At 36.2% G+C, this 22,398-nt stretch overlaps 1 protein-coding gene across 3 annotated transcripts in view; it reads left to right on the top strand.

Moving 5' to 3' along the window:
• The window catches only part of DLG1 (discs large MAGUK scaffold protein 1), a 77,285-nt gene that overhangs the window by 20,168 nt on the left and 34,719 nt on the right, over nt 1–22,398 (top strand). For all 3 annotated transcript variants that reach the window (XM_041414487.1, XM_041414488.1, XM_041414489.1), the window contains exons 2-11: nt 1,349–1,441; nt 4,765–4,818; nt 7,252–7,302; nt 8,133–8,257; nt 9,327–9,496; nt 10,002–10,138; nt 11,495–11,639; nt 18,648–18,774; nt 20,547–20,703; nt 21,775–21,877. In XM_041414487.1, the coding sequence (XP_041270421.1) occupies nt 1,349–1,441; nt 4,765–4,818; nt 7,252–7,302; nt 8,133–8,257; nt 9,327–9,496; nt 10,002–10,138; nt 11,495–11,639; nt 18,648–18,774; nt 20,547–20,703; nt 21,775–21,877 (1,162 nt within the window). The remainder of the gene's footprint in view (nt 1–1,348; nt 1,442–4,764; nt 4,819–7,251; nt 7,303–8,132; nt 8,258–9,326; nt 9,497–10,001; nt 10,139–11,494; nt 11,640–18,647; nt 18,775–20,546; nt 20,704–21,774; nt 21,878–22,398) is intronic.

The raw sequence follows: 22,398 nt of genomic DNA on the forward strand, positions 1-22,398 counted from the left end.
ATCTGTCATCTAAAGCCTGTGTTGTTCTTTCAGGAGCCACAGGTTAATTGCACTGAGCATTTCATTTTTGCATCCTCTGTGAAGGACCTATTAATATTTTTCCAGACCAATTTAGATTCTCCCCTACCTTTCTCTTTTTAAGCACTTGAAATATGTTTTAGTCTGTAGATATAAGAATGCTTTAATGACATTCGGATTAAGTCTCAAGGTACCAAACATATTTTGTTCTTGCATCTTTCGGTAATTGCAATGTTTTTCACCAGCTTTCATTTTGGGAGGATTGACTTTGAGCTGAAAAAACCCTGTAGAAATACCATATGTACATTTAATACGTGTTGCTGTTCTTGGACTCTTAATTCAAACAGCATTATTTGCTATTACTCCTTAACTTGGTGGCTGCTGTTGATGTATGCTGCTTTGTGTTTTAAGATATCTCAAACTTTTAAAATGTTTAATACTCTTATGTTCTGGGGGGTTTTGTTCACTTTTGGATTTAGTATTTTCTTTTGTCATTATGCTTCATTATTTTTAAAGATCACAAGAATATCTTGGAACATCTAAATTGCAAGAGCTTTGATCTGCTGTTCAGTTGATGATAGTTGCCAGCAGTTTGTGTTGTTGACAGCTTGTTGACAACCAGTATGTGAACATTTCAAAGACATTTGAGTCAATGTTTTGCTCAAAATGATGTTTGGAATCTTATTCCCTTGCAGCTTAAGTGTCAGTAAGTTCCCTGGTTATTATTTTAATGAAGATTCCTAAGACCAAACTTGTCCTAGTCTACAGATGTTTGGTAAACTTGTGTGAGGATCTGTAAGAGATAAATTGAAGCTGTTGTAGCACCTTCCACCCATGGCTAAAAGGTTTTCTTTGATTTTTGCTAAGTTTAGAAACCATAAAGTACTTCTGATTTTTCCTCTTTATCAAAGAGGAATATTAGCTTTGTTGAGTGCTATTAACTTCAGCCCATTTCCGTGCTTTTGCACTCTGTTGTGTATTGGTGAAGGGATTCTGTTGTGAAACCAGTCCACAAAAGGCCTGAATCTGTTCATGGACCTGAGCAGGTTTTCTGTTGGACCCCAAGGTCCCAGTGCTGCAGGGGCAGTGCCTTGGTGTATGAGATAACCCCGCTGGGCATGTCCAGCTGCTTTGGGTTCCTCACCATCAGTGCAGTGCTGGGAGTGTGCTGCCATGAGCAGTGTGGCTCCAAGGGACTGTCTGCACTGTAGTTAGGCTCCAAATCCGTCTGCTAGTTCATAGTTGTTTATGATGTTACATTTTAGTCTTGTTTGTTTGAAACTGTTTTTCTAGTTTTCCTTATTTTTGACGTTTTGTTGGTGATTTTTAGCCCACAGAAGCTGTTCCTTCCTCTTCTCCCATTGTCCCTGTGATCCCTGTCCCACCAGTCCCTGCTGAGACCATCCCATCCACCATACCACAGGTTTTTATTCTGTTTTGTTTTATTAAACTTGTTTAACTTTTATTTCTTTTATTTGTTTTGTTGCTTTGTTGAAATACACCTTTTGCTACTCTGTACTGTTTTGGGGTGAGCTGTTAATTAACTAGAATTTCACCCTAACTTTTGTTCATTTTATGGCAGCTTTTAGTACATTAAAATATTTATATTTTCATATAGAAGTGACTAGTAAGTTGTGAAAAAACTAGAGAAAAAGTAACCTCAAGAATGGAAAGAACCAATAGGATATTTTGTGTTCACCTAACTTTAGAGCCATTTCACCCCTACTAAAGTGTTATTGCTTGATTTATTTATAAAGAAAATGTTTTCTCATCTATAAATAATTCATACATGTCTTTCTTTGGTTGCACCTGCATAGTGTTTCTCATGTTCTCCACCCATTTATTGGTATTACTGTTTTGAGGGACATTTAGAATATAAGAGAGATCTTTTTACCTCTCCATTCCTAACATATTTGACTCATAAAATGCTTCCCTTCTGAGCATTCATCCTTTAGGTCCCATAATATCCACACACCCTCCAAAACAAAAACCAAACCCTGTCAAGAGGAGTGAAGGCAGTAACATGATTTAATGTTAGTATTTCCCATGTAATTTGGAATATGTGACCACAGCATGGCAAGCAATGGAACAGTCCAGGATAGCCAGCAGTTACATTTTTGCAAATAGATTGTCATTCTGCTCTTAGTTTTTGTAACTTTACTGTAATTTTCAGTGCAGAAATCTGAAATTATGAGTGCACACCTTCTGAAAAGATGGGTCAATTTTTTGAATCATTTAGTGACAGATATTTATTAACTTTAAAAGGAAGTTAAGCTATCCAGAATATTACTTGAACATTTTTGTAGTATGGACATCAGTATTTTTTTTTTCTTAATTTTTACTTTCAGGCTGCTTGACTAAACTTGCAACAGGTGGTAACCTTTGTGTTTGCTGAATTTTTATTTTTTGCATAATTCATAATTCGCAAAGCTTTTTGCAGTTGCCTGTTCTATACTGCAACTTCCAGTAGATGTGTGTTTATTTGAATCTCTCACCTGCACTTCTTCCACCAGAAATGTAATTAGTTTTAGAAATACTCCCTTCTAGTAGAGGGATTTAGCCCACATCAAGATTTGAAGTGGACAGGCCAGTGCAACCATGTCCAGATAGTACCTTTGGAAAGCCTGGCACAGCTTTTTTCATTCATCATTGAAAAAGATGGTAAATTGCTGCTGCTTGATGGAGAATTTGGATAAATATGGGAGTGTTAGGAGCAATCATTTGACTTACAGAAGGGGTTTTACATTGGTTGGCTGATTTGTATCTTAAACATACTGTTCACCAAAGCTCACCTACTAACAGCAATTTTGCTTTAAGTTGTCTTTTTTTTAAAACATGAAAATAAGAACACTTGTCTGCCTCAAAAATAAAAATCATGGGGAACCAGCTTTTGCTGGCACTGTGTATGTTGAATATAATTGGATGTTACAGAATCCTAATATTAAATAAAAATACATACCAAAATGGAGGGAAAAGAACATGACTGAGCAATTAAACCTTGTTTTCTTCTGAGCAAAACCATAAAAACATATGGTTTAACTGTATTTATTGTAACCTTAACAATGAATTATTGTGATGAATAATAGGTTGGAGTTTTTAGTACAGGATCTTGATTTTAATTTACTCTTGCTTTAATAGAACCTGCACTCATAAGCAGAAAAGGAAATTTAACTTAGTGGCACAAAATGGTTGTGGAGGATAGTGTTGTTGTGACAGAGATTTTTATTGTGACATTAATAACTAGTGCTTAATGTCTTTGCTGCATGAAATGTGCCAATGCTTCTACTGAGAGAATTGCTGGGTGAGAAAGGCTTTTGATTGCATATTGACAGCCATATGTGTCATCCTTTTTGTTTCCTCTTACTTTTAATTGTCTGCTCTGTTAACTTGTGTAGGTCCCACCTGATTTTAGTTCTTATTAAATCGCACAGGCTTAATTTCTGACACTTGATAGCAGATTGATGGCTCCTGTCTAATGATGGGATATTATTCATCTCAGCCTTTTGAAAGGCACTTCTGAGTCATCACTTCCTAGATTTGGGAGCTTTTAAAAATTATAAATCCTTCAGAAGTATGTTGCTGTCATCGTAATGAAACAAAAATGCAGAATATTAATAGGTTAATGCAATTGTCATGTTTTTGCAGGTCTTAACTTTATCTTTGCTTGAGTTTAATACTGGCTTCTTTTGCAGCCTATTAAACTATCCCTAAATTTATTTACACACACACACACACACACACATACTTAGGAGATTAAAAATGAATGTCTTAATTTTTAAGATAATGTATTTTCATACATATTAAAAACCCCCTCAGATTCATTAAAGCAATAAGGAGATTAACTTTGTTTAGTGCCACTGAACTTAATGGTTAGCAGTATTTGAAGTCTGGAATATATCTGGACACTGTTTGGCTTATGTTCCTAGAGCAGGCGAGATGATGCCTATTTTAAAGGCAGATCAACTGATGGATAAATGGGAAGTCTGTTTATTTGGAAACATTTCAGAGAAATGCCATCAGTTCCAATGGATTTTCTTTTAGTTGAAACCAAATTTTTCACAGAAAAAATCTCAGTGGTATGAGACTAAAAGTGTAAACTTACTCTGTTAGTTCCTGGCTTGTAAAAATGCTAATATTATTTCAGCTTTCTGTGGCAATAATCTCTGACTGCTTGTGCTTGTTAATCCTTAACAATTTTCTGATGGAAGCCCATGCTGCTCTGGGGTAAATGAATGCCTGCTGTGGGTTTGCTTTTGCAAGTCAGTTTTGTAGGTCCGTTCTTGCTTAAGTTGCATTTCTCCGGGTTTCCATTTTGCAATTTTTGAAGGGGGTGGTTCACTGTTCCTGATGGGAAGAAAGTAAAATTGAATTTACTGAAAATTGGTTTTGAGATACTGAGTGGTAAAACAACCTCTGCATATCATACTACAAGTACTGGGGCGACTGGCATCATGTCAAATGGTAGCATGACTCAGATTTTCTTTTGAAAAACAAGGTAATAAATGCCAGAACTTAGATATTAAATATGATCTCAGACTTCCCTAACGGTGTGGTTTTATGTCAGGGAAGCAATATGTCCAGGATAGTAGCAAGTGTTTTAGAAAGTCAGTTTTGAGATTCTCAAGGTCAGGCTATCTTTTAACAGAACTTTGAGAAAGCCAGCAAGTTAAATGCTGTAAAATTATCATCAATAGTGCATTTTCTCATGCTGTGTAATTTGTTTTTTGTTTTGTTTCACGGTTAAAGGCAAATCCCCCTCCAGTGCTGGTGAATACAGATTCTTTGGAGACTTCAACATATGTAAGTCCACACTTGCTTTCAATTATAACGTTAAATCATGTTTTATGAATATAGTTGGGTACACCTGTTGTTGCTGTTTGAGAAGACCTGTTTTATCTCTCTGATGGTGCTTGATTTTGTCAACTGTCATGATGGTTATTTAAGCTCCTTAAATAGCTGTTTGATGAAAAAAAAATGGTGCAGATTGCAGGTGGGAATTTTTCTGGGTACCAGTGTATGACAGTGCATAACACAATTGAGCTTCCAGAGGTTCAGTGCTCAGAGAACAATCTGCTTCTTCAACTGTGCAGGCAGATACTTTAATATTTAATGTGCCATTTCTGTTGCACTTCTCATAAAAACATTTCTTCATGCAGTGGCTATACTTAAGGTTTTCGTTCTCTAAATGTTCATAAAAATGGGTTGGTTCTGTTTGAAACATTAAGGTAATAAGTGTAGTTATGCAGAGGCTGAGCTGTTCATTTGTCAGGCATAATTGCAACATTTACATATAAACTCTTTCATCTAGGGAAAGGCCCTGGAAATAAAGCTTAGCTTAGTAGGTGTGAGATCCCTTTAAAACTTGGAAAAGATAGACTAGGTCAGTGACTTTTATCATGTGATATATTCTTGCTCCTGTCTCTGCTAATGTTTGGTTTGTTAGATGAATAAATTGAAAGGTAGTTTTTCAAAAAAAGAGAGTATAGAACTAATCTCAAGGAGAAGATAAAATTATGGAGCTTTGTGTTTGCTCCTGTTTATCTAGATGATATTTTAAATGGATTAAAGACCTTTGTACATAGAAATAAGAGACTGCTTAAATATGTTAGGATCGGCTTTGTTTTGTGTAATGGCAATGAATAAGGAAATGATTAATCATCCTTGTTACTTATTTAATAAAAAAGAAAAGAGCACTGCACACTGATCAATCATCATGAACCTTTTGCAGGTACTGTAATGCTGGATGACTGCTTCAGTTAGCACATGTCATTCCTGTAGATAATAGCTCAAGGACTAAGCTACCATCAAAACTTCTTGATCACAGTGGCTTCTTTTGTGTTGGTGTAGCAATAGATCCAGTTTCATGGATTCAGAAGGTCAGGACCTCATCCCTTTTTAATAGAGAAATATCATGTGTTAAAACCACTGTATCTTTTCCACTGAACAAGCTGCTAAGGATATAATCATTTTTTGAGGTACTTAGCAAAGATGATAATCTGTTATGCATGGAATGGATATGGCTTCTATTGTAAGGGGAGATACAATTAGGGAATGAGGGATAAAAAAGCTTGATATTAGACAGCCTGTGGAAGTCACGGCATTGCCGGCTTTTGGAGCATTTAAATATGTTAAATAAACATAGGAGGAAGGAAGTAGCTTGATCTTAATTTTATTTGGGGTGAATTAAATTCCCTTTTTAAAGTCTCTGCTAGAAAGCAGTCAGATCTTAAATTGCTTTCTTCTATATATGTTTTTTATCTTTAGTGTGTTAAGACTACAGAAGTCTTTTCAGATATTCTATATCTTAAGGGTAGACAAGGACCTTTGTAAAGTAATAGTATAAATGTTATTTCTTACCTTGTTAAAGATTACATCCTAAAAGGCTAGAAATAGTGAGTTGTCTGTAGCTGCTGTAGGTAACTGTAGAGGAAAGAATTTGAGTTCCAAGGTATCTTGGAAGAAAGCTTACTCTTGAATATTAAATATGATTGAGAATTTGTTATGTAATTGATTTTGGTTAGTTTTGATTTTTTTTTTTTCTTCTGGTATTTGATTCTTTCCTTGTTCTATAGGTAGCAAAGAATGTGGGTGTCCTTTCTAACCAGAGGATGACAAGGCTTCTTTCTAGGATTTCATTTTTTCATCAAGCTTTATAAAGTATTGTTCTAAAGTCTTCTTCTCTTTTTGTCCCTATTTTAAATTGCTGAACTTTAGTATGTATGTGACATGATATATAGTAGTATAAACAGTTGTTAAATATTACTTTAGAAGGGTCTTACCTATTTCTCATGAGAAGGTGGTATAAAGCATCAATCTTTGATTTTTCTCTGCTCATTGTGGAACAACAATAGGAGAATGCTGCTCTGTTCTTCCTTACAATTCTTCTCTACCCCACATTGCCTTTTCTTTTTTCTCAGTTTCAAGTTGCTATATAGCCTGAGGAACATGTGAGGATCTCCAGAGCATTTTTTCTTTCTGGCAGTCAGAAGCAGCGGGCCTGTGCCCTACAGCAGTTGTGTACAACAGTCTGCTCTTGAACAGGCAACTTTTAAACTCATATAAAAAGGTTGTCTGATTCATAAATACAGAGTGGTGTGAAATTCACATGCTCCCTCTGAGCCCAGTGGTCTCTGTGAATCAGCTGAGATTTGATGGGAGTGAGCTTCCAGCCAAGCAAAATGGGTTGTGTAAAGTGTAGGATTCTCTGTGAGTCTCACTTCTCTTTTTTTATAGGTCAATGGCACCGATGCAGATTACGAGTATGAAGAAATTACTCTTGAAAGGGTAACATGCTAAATATCCTCTGTACTCTGTTTGAAATGGAATTTGTGATAATTTAATATGAACAATAGCAATCCAAACTAAGTCTTACTCTTTCTTTTTTTTTTTATTTCAGGTAGATTATTTAGCCTAATAAAAAAAAAAAAGTACATTCAGTTGCTAAGCAGGAGTTGAAAGTTTTATTAATATCCTTGACCATTGAGAGTAAAGTGGGGAAATGATCTCTTCTAAGACATCCTGCATTTAATGTTGCTACCTAGACTTGTAGAGACTAACAACACAGATTCTGATTTAATCTCCTGTATTGCTATTTTTTTCATAGGCTTTTACTTATATACTATTAAGTTTTATATTGAGATTACAAGTCACACCTTGTCACGTGCATTTCTTTGTTAGGTTTTCTAAGTTGAGATCTAGCTCCGTTCTCTTGAGGTGCACTGTTAACAAAAAGACAGAAATTATTTTACCTAATACCTGTGCAGTTCTGGTTGTTACTAAGAGGGTGAAGAGGTCTTGCAGTTGATGGTAAGGGCAAGTAATCCTTGAAGAGAAAAATGTCAGTCTGAATCTCTGCATCTGTGGGACTATGTTAGAGGTGGGACACAAGCTACAGTTATACAATGACTTATGTTCTCCTTACATGTATGTAACTTGTAATTATACTTATTTTCATATAAATAAGTTATATATGTAGCATACTGCTTAAATTGTCTTTAAGTATTTTTGTTTTCAGTGAAAATTATGTAGATTTGGTTCTGTAGTGTATCAAATACACCAGAATACATTTTCCCCAAAAAATAAGTGTGTAAATGTTTTTCCTCCTCTGTCTTTAGGGAAATTCAGGACTTGGCTTTAGCATTGCAGGTGGTACAGACAACCCACATATTGGGGATGATGCAAGTATTTTCATTACAAAAATTATAGCCGGGGGTGCAGCTGCGCAGGATGGAAGATTACGGTAGGATGAATTACTGTCTTGGGTTACTAAGTGCTGTTGTTGTATTTTAATAAGTGGATAGAAAATTTTCTGTTACTTTTAATAGTTTTATCCTCCTGCATTAAATGTTAAATAGGTTTTCCTTACAGAAGTGTTTTGTAAATAATGAAGAATGTTTGAGTGGATCAATTTGTGTCTCCCAAAGTAATAATATCTGCAGTTTAGGAAATTAAGTGACATTTTTCTATACTGTGGTATAAATTTATTATGCTATATGTTTCATAGTCCTTAATTCAAGAAAAAGCTTAGCTAGGATGGATAGCTCTTGGTTATCCATCTGTGCATTTTCTGATCCACAAGGTAGTTGAGTTTATTAAAAACCCTTTTTTGTGCTTGGTAATAATTCAGTGTCTTAATTTTTCAAAGATAGGTATCCACATTGATTGTAGGACTATTTTTTTCCTCTTGTGTTGCCAAGAACTTGGCCCATCGTTTCATGTGCAAATACCTGCTGTATTGGTATTGTATTAGGTTTTAGTCCTAATGAGCTTAGTTCAAGGCTTCATTTTAGCTTGTTGACCATTGTCAGAGGTACATCTGGCAGGACAAAGTGACAGGTGGGCCTGGCATTGCACTTAGTGTAATGAGGGCTCAGTGTTACTGCAGCAACGTGTTAAATGGACTGGAAGGCCAGCACTTAAACTGCTTGTGAAAAGCAAGATTGACTCGTTCATATCATGGCTTGAAACTAGTATGTTTGCATTATGTGCCTTGTAGGTTTTGATTTTTAAAATTCTGTTTTCTAGCTGTAAACAAAAGGTAATTTTTACAAACATCTATTCAAAACACTTTCAAAGTAAGGTACATATAATAAGGTGCCCTCTTAAATGTTTTCTAGTGATCCTTGATTTATTTTTAAGCACTAATAATTAATTTTAGATCATTGTCTTGAATAAGTAGAATTTTGGAGCTAAATCTCTGTATTTTAATGTGTTAGCATGTATGCTAGTGTATTACAGATAAAATATTAGGCTCCTGATGTGTGCACTCTGGTGTAACACAGCAGCTGAGCATGACTTGCTGTCTCCAGGGTCAATGATTGTATCCTGCGAGTAAATGAGGTGGATGTTCGGGATGTGACACACAGCAAAGCAGTGGAAGCACTGAAAGAAGCGGGATCAATTGTACGATTGTATGTCAAAAGAAGAAAACCAGTCACAGAAAAAATAGTGGAAATCAAACTTGTCAAAGGCCCCAAAGGTACATTGGAAATCTAAAGTTTCTGTTTCATAAGAAGGATAGAATTGAGAGTGTTCTTGTAGAATGCCAAGTTTTCTTTTAAATGAATAAAAATGTTTCTGATTGTATCTAGTAATTTTTAAGCATATTAAAATTGGAGTAAAATACTTAATTGCATTACCTAGTAAGGATGTTTGAGAGATTAAAAATAATTTAGAGAAATGAATTACTGGGCAATATGGCTATAAATATACAGATGTTGTAGTATGGTGATGCTTATAGCTCTGCTGTGCCCATACTTCAAAAAGCATGAAGTAAATGATCTAGCTTTGGTTTTCAGAATTGTATACATGTTACGTCTTTTCCAGACCATTATGGAGTTCACTTGAAAAGGCATCAGAATTAGTTCAGCCAGACCCTGATTATATCTATTTATGTTATATAAGGAGTGTTATTATTTATGTAAGAATTTAAATCCAATGATTGCAAAAAGGGTTTCTTGAGTAATGCCTTTATCTTCAAGCAGGTCTCGGTTTCAGTATTGCTGGTGGTGTAGGAAATCAGCATATACCTGGGGACAACAGCATTTATGTAACCAAAATCATCGAAGGTGGGGCAGCACATAAAGATGGCAAACTTCAGATTGGAGACAAACTTTTAGCTGTAAGTAAGAGCTGCATTTTTTTAATGGTCATTCACTTTTAGGCACAATAGGGGCATGATTGAATTTGTGGTTAAGCTGCCTGGAAATCAGTGATAAAATTAAATCTGCATCATTCAACACCATCTCATCAGGAGATCTGAAATCTATTCCTCAGCCCAATGTTCCATGCAAAACCTGTATAAATCAGCATGTTTATTTCTGATGCCTGCTATTATTTTTCTGAGATCTGAGTGACAGAACTGTAAACAAACATAAAATGGGTTTGTTTTTCTTCTGAAAATAGAAGAATGGAATGGAACTCCTTGTACTGGTGGCTGGCCAGCCTTTAGCCAGCCTGTAATGAAGCTGCTGCTTATATTGCATTTCAGTGTTTGTAATGCTTTTGAATGGCATTGTTATTTTTTTTTTTAAAGCTTAAAATAGCTTCAAAGTTGAATTTTTCTATGCACAAAGTAAAAAAAAAAACTTTCAACTTCCTGAAATTCAATCCACAAATTTTTTGTCCAGATAGAAAAGTGAGAGCCCCAGCCATACATTGCAGAATGTAACTTTCTATCTCTGTGTTTAAGTTGTACTGCAGTTACCAAATACTGCAAAACGACTTTTCAGTCTTCAAGAGTGGTAGGAATTAAAATCTATTAAAAAGATATCAACAAAAGGCTTTTAGAAAATTTGTAGGAAACTTAGAGAATACAGATGCAGGGAATAGAGTTTTCCCCTCACAATTAACAATTGGCAAAGCCTGGTTGTTCTTACACATGAAGTTAAATGATGAAAGTGTCTTTAGCCCCTTGGGTTCAGTGCAGTACAAGCTTTATTTCCTTTGCCTGGAATTATCTGCAGAAGTTTCTTCCCTTTCACAATAAGGGATTTTTTAAAATGGAAGTGCTAGTGTTTCCTTCTCAAGTTTTGACCCCTGCTTTTTGACATCATGCCAGAATATATTGTCCTGTTATAAAGTCTAGAGCATAATTATGTCAAGACAAGTTGATGTGGGGTTTATTCTTATTAGAGGAAACTCTATCTAATGCTTGCAGTAACACACTGTGTAGTGTGCACACTTAGTACATTTTGAGTGTCCTGTTTGTCCCATTAGCTCCCCAAAGTCATGTGTGCCTTCTCTACAATGTTGTGGTCAATACAGTTTATAATAATCTTTGATAGGAATACTTGTCCTTCTCATACTTAACAACTTATATAAATATAAAACTTATATAATTTCATGTGACCAGGTATGTCTGTGGCACATGAATCCTAATAAAGACTCCCAGTGCCAGTGTTCCAACAGCCTTCAGTGAGTGACCTATGAAAACAGTACATGTTTCTGGGTTAAGAGTGTTTGTTTTTCTCTTCAGGTCAACAGTGTTTGCTTAGAAGAAGTTACTCATGAAGAAGCAGTGACTGCCTTAAAAAACACATCTGACTTTGTTTATCTGAAGGTTGCAAAACCCACCAGCATGTTCATGAATGACAGTTATGCCCCTCCTGACATCACAAACTGTAAGTTCATCTTATCTTTCTAATTTAATTGATTTTCCCTCTAAGGCATTAACTTATTTCATTTTTAGTATTTTAACTTTTACAAGCTTTAAAAAATTATGAAGCAAAAATCTGATATAAGTTGATTAATGAGAAAAATTATATGCTATACAGAACAATATCCTATAGCTTGTATGCTGAAAAGACATCAGCAGCAGGGCTCCAGGTGTGTTTCTGTGGCTGTCATGGCCCAGTCCTAGAGACTTAATGTTACTCACCACTTGCTGATGAGTAAAAGGGGAGAGAACAAGTGTCTCACGCTCTTGGGGTGTGAAGAGTAGAAAACAGTGCACTGTGAGAGTATTCAGTGTCCTGTAAACTAAAGAGGTTGGTGATGCTCTGATGTTTTTCCTGTTTTCCTGGTTTTGCTTGAACTTGTATATACTTAAATACAGTGAACTGGGAGGATGGGAAGTTCTTGCTTTGGTGCCTGCCTGTGAATGTGTTAAAAAATTCCATGTTAACTTATTTGAAATCTGATTTCAGTTTTGACATAATTATTGACAATTTGAATGGAAAACCAGTGAATTCTGTATTAAAAAGTAGTTACAAGAATTTCTTGTTGTGACATAAGGGTACTACTGACAGGAATATTTTCAAAGTCAAACATACAAATCCAGTAAGTTCAGGATTGAACTACAATGTAAAGAAATATTTGAGTTGAGTATACTTAAGAGAGTTATTACCATTTAGTGGCTGGAGAAGGGGAGGATAATGGTATAACTATGTCTTTCCAAGACTGAATATACTGACTTTTTTGGATGACCAATTTTGCTCATGTTGTGACATGAAATAGTTCTAGGGGAGACTTATTTTAGGTATTGCCTTGTTTCCTGCCATTAGATATGTGCAATTGATATGTGGTACTACTTCATATGAAAAAAAGGAACACTTTGGGACTGACAGATGTAATTGAAAACAGTATGTAAAGAACAACAAACTCAAGTGCAGCACAACAAAGTCTGAAGTACCTTATAAGCCCATTATTTATTGGCAATAGCTACAGTGTCTTAAAATTTATTTATAAGCTTATTGAATTACAATTTGGAGCAAATTAGGTTTTGTCTCCACTGTGTTATTAGAAGGATGCTTTTGAAGGCTCCATTATTTGACATATCTAATTTTCAGCCTCCACTGATTCTTCCCCAGTTTTCTACTCATATATATTATGGTTAGAGAGCAGCCTTTTCCCTTACTGTATCTGGTTTGTTCAGTAACCTTTCCCACTGTTTCCTTGGAAAGTAGACTTCTTGTTCTCTCTCCATATGACTGGTCTTTTCATATATTTCACCTGGAATTCATATATTTTTGGAAAAGAGAAGTCTGATTTTTACCTAATATTCCTGGTAATGTTGCAGTAATGCAGTTGCACTGCTATGGATTGGGATGTGACAAACATTGAAGTATAACATCTCTTACTGCTGCACCTTGACTTAGTCATTGGAATATTTACTTTGTTAATCTTTTGTGGGGTCAAAGACAAAACCTGTAGAAAGTTTCAGGGGAGGAAAGCAGAGAATGAGGTGATTCCTAGTAATTTGCCCAGTGCTAATAAATCAATGACAATGGCAAAGGTTGGTTGTTGGACCTCTTGTCATGCAGAGATACTAATTTCTTTCAAATGGTGGATGAGCTGGAGGCTCAGTTCATTGAAGGCGATTGCATTATAACTCGGAGCCATGAGAGAGTGTTATCTTCAAGAGTACCTTCTAACTATGTCCAGTGGCTGCACAGATCAGACAGGTTCTGTCAAAGGTAATCCCACATAACTGCCATGCAGAAGTCCTCTGCCATCTTGCCATGAGTCCTTAATTTCTCAGAAAGTGTGACTTGGTGTCACATCAATGGCCTGGTCACACATGTAGGCTCCTTTTGTCCCATTGCCATCCTCCCTCAGAGTTTCTCTCTGTTTGTCCTCCCTCTAAGGGTGATTTGAGAGATGGTGGCATTCTGTGCAGCCCACTATCCCATCCTTTGTGGGAAGTGTATTTCTGTCCTTTTACTGAGAAGAGAAAAGCCAGTCTCCTGACCTTGTCATGTACCTCAAGCTCCAGCAGCTGCTTCTGGGAACCTTTTTCCTCCAACTCGAGTATTCTGAAAAAAAAGTCATGGAAGTTTTTCTCAGATTCCAGGCATCTTGACTCTCTTTGTCTTTTAATAACCCTTGACAAGATTTGTGGGCTGTCTGTACTTTTGAGTAGATTTTCTGAGTTTTATTTCATTTAGCTACAGTTCCCAGAGTTCTCTATCTGAAGATACTGTTTTTCACTGTTTCTGGTAGACCAAAGAACATTCCTCTGCAAAGTGCTGGGTTCTTTGATGAAACTTCAGTCTGTTTCTTTTCCTTACCCAAGGCTCCATGAGCTTGTGTCTCTGTTGATCAAAGTGCAGCTGGCTGTTATTGCAGCTGGAGAGGAGACTGAACCTACTGCTGGAATTTTGAACTCAAAGCAGACCTAAAGGTCTTGCTGAGGTGTTTAATGACTTAGTTCCAGGAAATCAGTTTAGTCTTTTCCTCAGTCTTTCACTCATGAAAAACAACTGTGTGTTTCTGAGCTGCTATTTTTCTAATGCTATTTTTCTAATACAGGGCAGAACAAAAGCTTTTCCAGTACCGCTCAGCGTTTGCACATTTACAGTGGAAATCTCAAAGGGAGACATCAATCTCCTCAAAGGCTGATTCTGTGCTTTTGCAACCAGAAAGCCTCTGCTTTCTGCAAGAAGCTGCTCAGTAAGATAGAGCTCCTACCAAAAAATGGTGGCACCTGTATGTAATATTTTATATTGCATTATCAGAGCAGTACAGGGCTCAAGAGCTTTAGACTGGGGATTTTGAAGTGCTTTTACCAGATGGCAGATATTAAAGAGGTATTTTCTATGATCACCTGGATTGTGAGTCAGTGTTGAAACAGTTACCAGGCTTCTTCCTTCACCTACTCATCTGCAGCTGTTTTGAGACATATATGTGCATTCCTCCTTCCTATTTCTGTCCATGAGAATCCTTTAAGCCAGATTCTTAGGAGTTCAGTCCTACCACAAAGGAGAAGTAAGATGTGCACAGAGGCTCCCTATGAACATGTCTACTGCAGGTGATGTTAAGGTAGAAACTTTATTAGATGTGAACTGCTCACTTACAGAACCCTTGGGAGGGTTTTTTGTTTGCTTATTTTATTTCTGTTTTGTTTTTTTTTTTTTTAGTTTGTTTGGGTTTTTTGCTTGTTTTGTTTTGTTGTTTTTTTTGTTTTTTTTTTTTTAAATTCCCATTTTATCAGAAATATACAAAAGCATAGTGCACAGTGCTTTGGTACTGTGCAGAACATGACATAGATTGCTCACTGTACTAACTTCTGTGGACTTGGTAGTTAATTCAAAAGTCCAAATTCAGAATTTGGCTTGTCTTTATGATTTTCCCTCTGGAACTGGTCTTGTTTAGTTACAGGGCTGCCTCACTTGCCCTGGTGATGAGGATTTAAAATGCAGAGCTAAGGATATTAAAGAACTGTTCGAGAACAAATTTCAGGTTCTAGGTTTTGTGCAAAATCTAATTTCTTTTAGCACTCCTGTAGTAGGAATATCAGCTACACAGTAGTGTGGCCTTGTCAGGTGGTCTGATGACTCAAATGAAAGGACCAAATAAGTTAGTATCCATATGTATAATTAAATAACTTGATATTTCCTTGGGGTTAATGCCTTAGAATCAAGGGATGTTTGAAAAGGAGGTTTCTGAGATTCTGATTTATGGCAGTATTTATTGGGAAGAGTATAGATGTGGCAACATTGTGCACCTGGGGCTGAAAATTGACTTCTGTCGTTTGATATTTATCAGAGTGAGTGAATGGCTTCCAGCTGCCTGTGGGGGAAGTTACTGTTTAAAATCTTGTTAGAGAAGAGTTGGAGCTGCTTGAGACCAGAGATTCAGCAGGGAATGAATATGGGAAAAAAAAAAGCTTATAGTTCATTGCTGTTGCTCTAGAGAATGGGATGTGTCTGGCTGATGAAAGCTTGGCCAAAGACCTGGAATAGTTGATTGCTATGCCTGTTTCTGTTGCTTCTGTGAGATTTATCTTTTAGCTCTTGAGGTGTGGATTGCCTGGCTAAACAGTTACTCTGCAGTGCTCTGCATTTTCTGGCTCAAGAAGAATGCAATTAGGAAAGACTGTTCTTTCTGTGCACATTGCCCTCTGAGTGCTGTTCTCCACTCTATGTCACGCTGAAAAATGAGAACTCCCAGTATAGAAAAGATAGAAATGCAACAGAAGTCACTCTCCCATGTTTATTGTGTGCAGAGGAACAGCAGCTCTGTGCTGGGGTGGTCCTGTGGCCAGAGCATTGGGGCTCAGCTGCTGTGTGTGAGAATCACACCTTTAGCCTGCTGGAGATCAGTAGGAATGTGAACTGTCTCCTTCATCTATACATAAATGGTGGTCATTAAATGTTTCCTGGAGCAAATATCCAGTAATTTGTTCATATAAATTCTTCTAAAGTTATTCAGATGAAATATTACTAAGAAGGTGTAGTACTTGCTGTTTAAAACACCAACATTACCTGTGAAGTGCATGAAGTAGAATGTCAGAGTCAGAAAAGTGACTAAATGGTTTTTGAGAGAGAGGACTGCTTCCAATACAGGCCTCCTTTGAAGACATTATCAGTGATGGATTTTTGACTCCTAATTAATTCCAAAGTATTTTTGTGCTTTTGTATGTTGGTACAGTATTTCCACCCTGCATTGAGAAATAAAATATTCAAAGGGAGGGAATAATCAGTTTCTTCACTAGACATGAATGCCTTATCATTTCTTAAATGGCCTAAGTACAGGAAGAGAAGAATATGTAATAATAGTAAAAGACAATAAAGTTTTAATTTTATTGCCCATTTTAGAGATTATGCTTGTGGTTGGTGTACTCAGTTTACAGATAATAGGAAAATAATAGGAAATCTTCCATTTTTTTCTTTTTGTCTAGAACTGTCTTATGGCAAGGAGAGGGTGGATTTGGAAATGGAATTTCTTCTTGAGAGTCTGACTTTTCCTGTCAAAGCAAGTTGATTTTACACATGCAGTTTTCTGTTCATCCAAAAGACAGTTCCTTTATCAGTTCCATCAGTAATAATATTTACTTGGAAATAGAAGTTTAGACCTCATTTAGGATGCAAAAAATGATGGCTTGCCTTTTATTTCTGTCACGTTCCTCATGAATATGCTTCAGCTCTAATTTCCATCTGAAGCAGTTTCAGGGAAGGTGCAGCCATGGTTTAGTGCAGCAGCTCTACAGAGAGCAGCCTCTTTGTGCCTTGTATAGGTTTGCTTTCATAGCACTGAGAGCAGCAGCCTTGAGAAAGGACCAGACTGTTCCAAGCAAGTAGCATGTGTAAAACTTTAGAAAGGATGTGGCCAGTGCTGTTGTGGAACTGTCCACAGGTCTGAAATAATAAACTGTTATATTGACTGACAGCTGACTTCTAGTCATAGTGTGAAAGCATAAAAAATTTAAAAAATAAGGTCATGTGGTGACCTATTGGTGGTATGTATGTTTCTGAACACAGTGCAGTTAAAAGCTGCAAGAACCTGAAAAACAATCAAATGAGAAGTACTGTAAGTCAATGACTATAGAATTTGTATCTAATCTTTTCGTATAAAATATGCATCATCATGGCTACCGTTGGCTTGTTAAAAGCAATTTCAAATTCATTTTGTGGAATGAGATAATTTAGTGCAGGAACAGAATGTACAGAGCTGCTATGCTGTGCAACAGTTGTTCAGGTTTTTTAATCAACACCCATTTCCCTGTAGTTGGAAAAGAGCTCATAATGTCTTGCATTTAATTTTTTGTGCTTTAGCTTGAAAATTTTCTGAGAAAAACCAAAATAACTGTATTTGTGTGATTTTAAGCAAAATATGTGTGCTTTTGAACTGCTGAAGCTGTTAATAGCAGATTTTAATGCTTGCTCACATGTTGACAGTGTTGTCCTGATGCATATGACGCCATGTGAAGAATTTACTGCATACAGATTTACTAGGAATCTAGAACAATGCAGGCACAATCCATCCCAGATTGGGTGGTTTGGAATATATATATGTATTTGTGTTTGTGTATATGTATAGAAATAGCAAATAATCATGTGTGTATATATATATATGTAAAGAATACTCTTGATAAGTTTGTATATGATCCATACTTTTTGAGAATGGCTTAAAAAGGAAAAAAACAGAAGGAGAATGTGCAGATTGCTTCATCAATCTGTGTCATGGATGTTCTGTTAAAGAGCTTTGGGTTTAGTATAAATCCTCCAAGGTCAGCTGCCCCATCAGATACAGCAAGTAAGGGCAAAGAGTCTGACAGCTTTAATAATACTGAATCTGTGAAGAGTCCTCACCCTTCATGTTGGAGCCTCAACGTTTGAAGCACGTATGCCAGGAAAAAAACATTTCAATTGTAGAACATGCTTTATAATAGCAAACAGTGGGTATGACTGTGCCTTAATGAGCACTTAGAAGTGATGTGCCTAACTTGGAAATATCATGCACCTTCTTAATTATTTATTGGAACAATTCTCTTGGTATTGTAGACGATTTTCCATCAATTGTAATCATTAAGATGCTGAATTTATTCTGGTATATGTGTTGTGGTTCAGTTAAAACTTTGCTTCAGTCAAGTTAAAAACAGCTTTAAGACAGATAAATCTCCAGACTGTTCCCATGGGCTTCAACTATCCACAGTAGCTGTTTCTAAAAAAGTTTTATTTGAGACACAATGAAACTGAAAAATTGAAAAATTTTCTTACTGACTTAGTGAGGAGCTCAGGGAATGTACAGATTTAACACGCTATTTTAGAACTATGATGTTTATAATATATAATTTCAACTGCTATAGTTTGTTTTTAAAAGAGGTCGCGTCTTTGTTTCATTTCCTCCAGCTTCTTTTGTGGTGTTATCCTAATGTCTTTTATTGTTTTCCTTCCCCCTCTGTGAAGCTTATTCTCAGCCAGTGGATAACCATATCAGTCCATCTGCCTACCTGGGACAGTCCCTGCCCCCAGCATCACCAGGGCGATATTCACCCGTTCCCAAGGGAATGCTTGGAGATGATGAGATCACCAGGTAATGGACAGCCAAAGCTAAGTGTCAGATTGATTAACCAGGGAAGCTCCAGAACGTCTTAGTGGGCAAAATACTAGGGAATGCTATATTGTATTTCAAGAAACAGATATTAGTTTTTTAACTCTTGTAAACATTGTTGTAAGGATAAAACTCTGTATAGTTATATGTATATATATGCACACACACTTTATTTATCAGTCCAAGAATAGTGTTAAAAGCAGAAAGCCCTGGAAATGCTGCATGCATTGACAGAGATTTTTAAGATGGTAGCATAAGCAGACCAGAGATTTTCTTATTTTAAAGAAGCAGTGTTTGGGTCCACCCTGCCCCCACAGACAAGGGTTTGTTTTGATGGATTCTAAATCCAGAAAGGCTGGAGAGCTCTTAATCCTTTCCCATTAACAGACCTTTCATTCCTTCGCTGATTCAGTAGATTGCATTAATCTTTTGTTCATCATTGATGATAAAGGGAAGCTCTTGTAATTTTGTTGCCCTTCTGTTCTGCAAGTATAGGGATGTTACACTGCACTTTCAGTATGCTGTTGCTGAATTCTGTGTCACACCATCATCTGATATGGCTAATGTCACTCAGATTCCGAGGCAGGGTCCACCCAGGATTGAAACCTAAGTGGCATATTAAACTGGAGAATTGATTTTAGTGTAGTGGAAGGTAGGATATGTCTTTGTACTGATTTTTAACTTAGGGTTAAGTAGACATGTAAGCCAAAATGATTGTCCTGTTGATATCATTATGGTTTTATTGCTTTCCTTTTAAATTACTGTAAAAGGCTGTTTTTAGATTTCTTCTAAAATGCAAGGCTTATTCAGAAAATGTTTGGATTTTCTTTAAATTACCTTCTCATATTACACTCTTTCCATCCCAAAAAGGGGTTTATAAATTTTGAGTGTTATTTTAAAAGATATTGCATCTCTCTGTTCTCTCTTCTGTTTTTGTTAATGTATTGGTGTGATCCAGAGCAATATGTGTAGAGGTTTTCACAATGTCATTTATTTGTAATAGAATAGTACTCTGAAAAAATGAATATAATAGTTGATGGAGGTGAAATTTAAGAATTTTACCTTAAGATGATTTAATAGCTAGTGTAAAAATTGAGTGATTTTTAAAGATTGGACTGGATGATACTTTTTGTTTTGGAAAAAAAAGCAGATTCTTACTTTGTCCTGTAGATTAATAATTAATACCTCCAAATACTTAATGTCCATTAATTGTTCTTTAGTGCTCTCTAGTGATTTTGAAATGCAGTGCACAGTTTCTCTGCTTTATTAGAAATGTCTTTTTCTGAGATCATTTTTATGGTTTGCTTGTATTAAATCAAGTGACAGATAATAGATTTTTGGACTGAGTCTTTCTGCATTAGAATTTGACTGGCTTTATCAATATTTTTTCTTTCCTCCCCCTCATTCAAATTAGGAGGGCATCCTATGAAAAAGAGTGCAACAACTTGGTTTAGTTTACCTTCTTCAATTGCAGTCACTTAACTAAAATTGAAAATGTGTCTGAGAACGTCACAACCTACACTGATGTTCTTGAACAATATGGAAAATATTAAGTAATGACATTTAGTGCTGAATAGGATTGTAGCACAATAGGAATTTATTTATTATTTATTTATAAATACTTACAGATTTGTTCAGTTTGCCTAACAAGAGGGAGGGGATTTTGTTTTGCATCTAGAAGCTTTTCTAATTGTTTATTTTACTTTTACTCCTATCTAGTGACCAAGATTTCATATTCCTTTCTTTTCCTGCAGGGAGCCTAGAAAGGTTGTCCTACATCGAGGATCAACAGGTCTTGGTTTCAACATTGTTGGAGGAGAAGATGGAGAAGGAATTTTCATCTCTTTCATCCTTGCAGGAGGGCCAGCTGACCTGAGTGGAGAGCTTAGGAAAGGAGATCGTATAATTTCTGTAGGATTCTTTGTTTCTTTTATTTAAACAGCAACAAAAGTTTCCCCCTCCCTGCATATTAATACCAATTAATGATAAACAAAAAATGTTATTAACTGGGTAAATTTGAGATAATGGAACAGATGCCAATATAATTCCAAGCTACCTTTGAGGACTTCAGTCTGCCTCAGTTTCTCAGCTATAACCGGATTAAAATAACACTTCCCTCTCTGAGACATTCAGTGAAGACATTAACTTATCTTAGTCTCGTAGCTGAGGGCTGTGTGTGTCTCAGTTGAAAGAATACAGGTTTCAGAAATAACCCTTCTAATGAGATGGAGGCACTTGGCTGCAGAGTCTAAAACTGGCTCTTTACTTCCTGGAGTAGCTGCTGAACCTCCTATCAGTCTTAAAAAGTTCCATCTCATACCTCTCTAAGGGCTTTTTCTATATTACTATTGAAGGTTATAAATATTTTTGATGTTTCTTTGTGAAATTATTTAATTTATGGAGAATAATTTATTTGGATAATTACATTGTATTTTGGGAGTTATGTCCTTTTAACAGCTGTTACTAAAACTGATATTAAAGCACATCTTTATTTTAGTTTGAACTGTGAAAACTACTCTTGGTCTAAAATGTAGAACACACATTTCTGCTTCAGTTTTTTTTGGTGATGCTATTTTTAAATCTTCTGCATTGAAAACAATGCCAGATTCACAGAGGGTGTTGCCTGTCACTGTGTGTGGTGACAGCATGGTCTGTAGGCATTATTTGTCTAAGAAGGTCCCTGAACCATCACAAAAAAGTAACATTCTCTGTTTCTCCTTAAAAAGAAAAAAAACGCTCTTAAACAAGAAGAAAGTTGACCATTCACTGAGTGATATATTGTGGTAGTCTCAGTAATTCTTAAGAGGAGTATATGTGAGAGAGGATTTTATTGATTTTTGATTTCAGAAACAATGTGAGCAGGGGAAATACACGACATGGAAACTAGGTTGTATCCAGTTAATTTTTTTCCACAGGTGTGTGTTCTGTGGTGATAAACACAAGAATTAATTTTAATAAAGAGCTTTTTTGTATTACTTGTAGGTAAATGGAGTAGATCTAAAAGCAGCAACCCATGAGCAGGCAGCAGCAGCCCTGAAGAACGCAGGCCAAGCGGTGACTATTGTAGCTCAGTACCGTCCAGAAGGTAAGGGCTGCTTTAGACAGTCAAGTTCTCTTGTACAACTGGAAACTCAGAGAAGGTGTTCTTCCACCAAACACCTCTTCTGAAACAAGTAATGTCATGGATGTTGTCACATATATGTTAGCATAATTGCAAGTGACCAGATTGGAATATCTGCAAGTGTTGCTGCCATGGCGTGCTGCACTTCTTGCTTTCGCCATTGCAGAACTTCTGTGTCTTCAGTAAATATTGCCACTGTCATAACATGAAAATTAATCCAGTAAATCCAGAATGTAATAGAAATAGTCTATTTCATATTTAGCTATTTCATATTTCCAATTGTCTTTATGCTATTATATGGTGGTTTTTTATGCTTTAATAGTAGGAAGATAGAAGACTAATTCCTTCTTTATTGTGTTGATTTAGATGACCTAAGGAGGCCATCAGGCCATTCCTTGGTTTCACTCTGAGCTGTTATTTGTATTTATCCAGTAGTTTCTTCTGGTCCAGTTTAGACTGCAGCTGATGCTGATTAACCATCCTTG

The sequence above is a fragment of the Onychostruthus taczanowskii genome, unplaced genomic scaffold (assembly GCF_017590055.1).
Source record: "Onychostruthus taczanowskii isolate IOZ18803 unplaced genomic scaffold, ASM1759005v1 scaffold45, whole genome shotgun sequence".
Classification (NCBI taxonomy): domain Eukaryota; kingdom Metazoa; phylum Chordata; class Aves; order Passeriformes; family Passeridae; genus Onychostruthus; species Onychostruthus taczanowskii.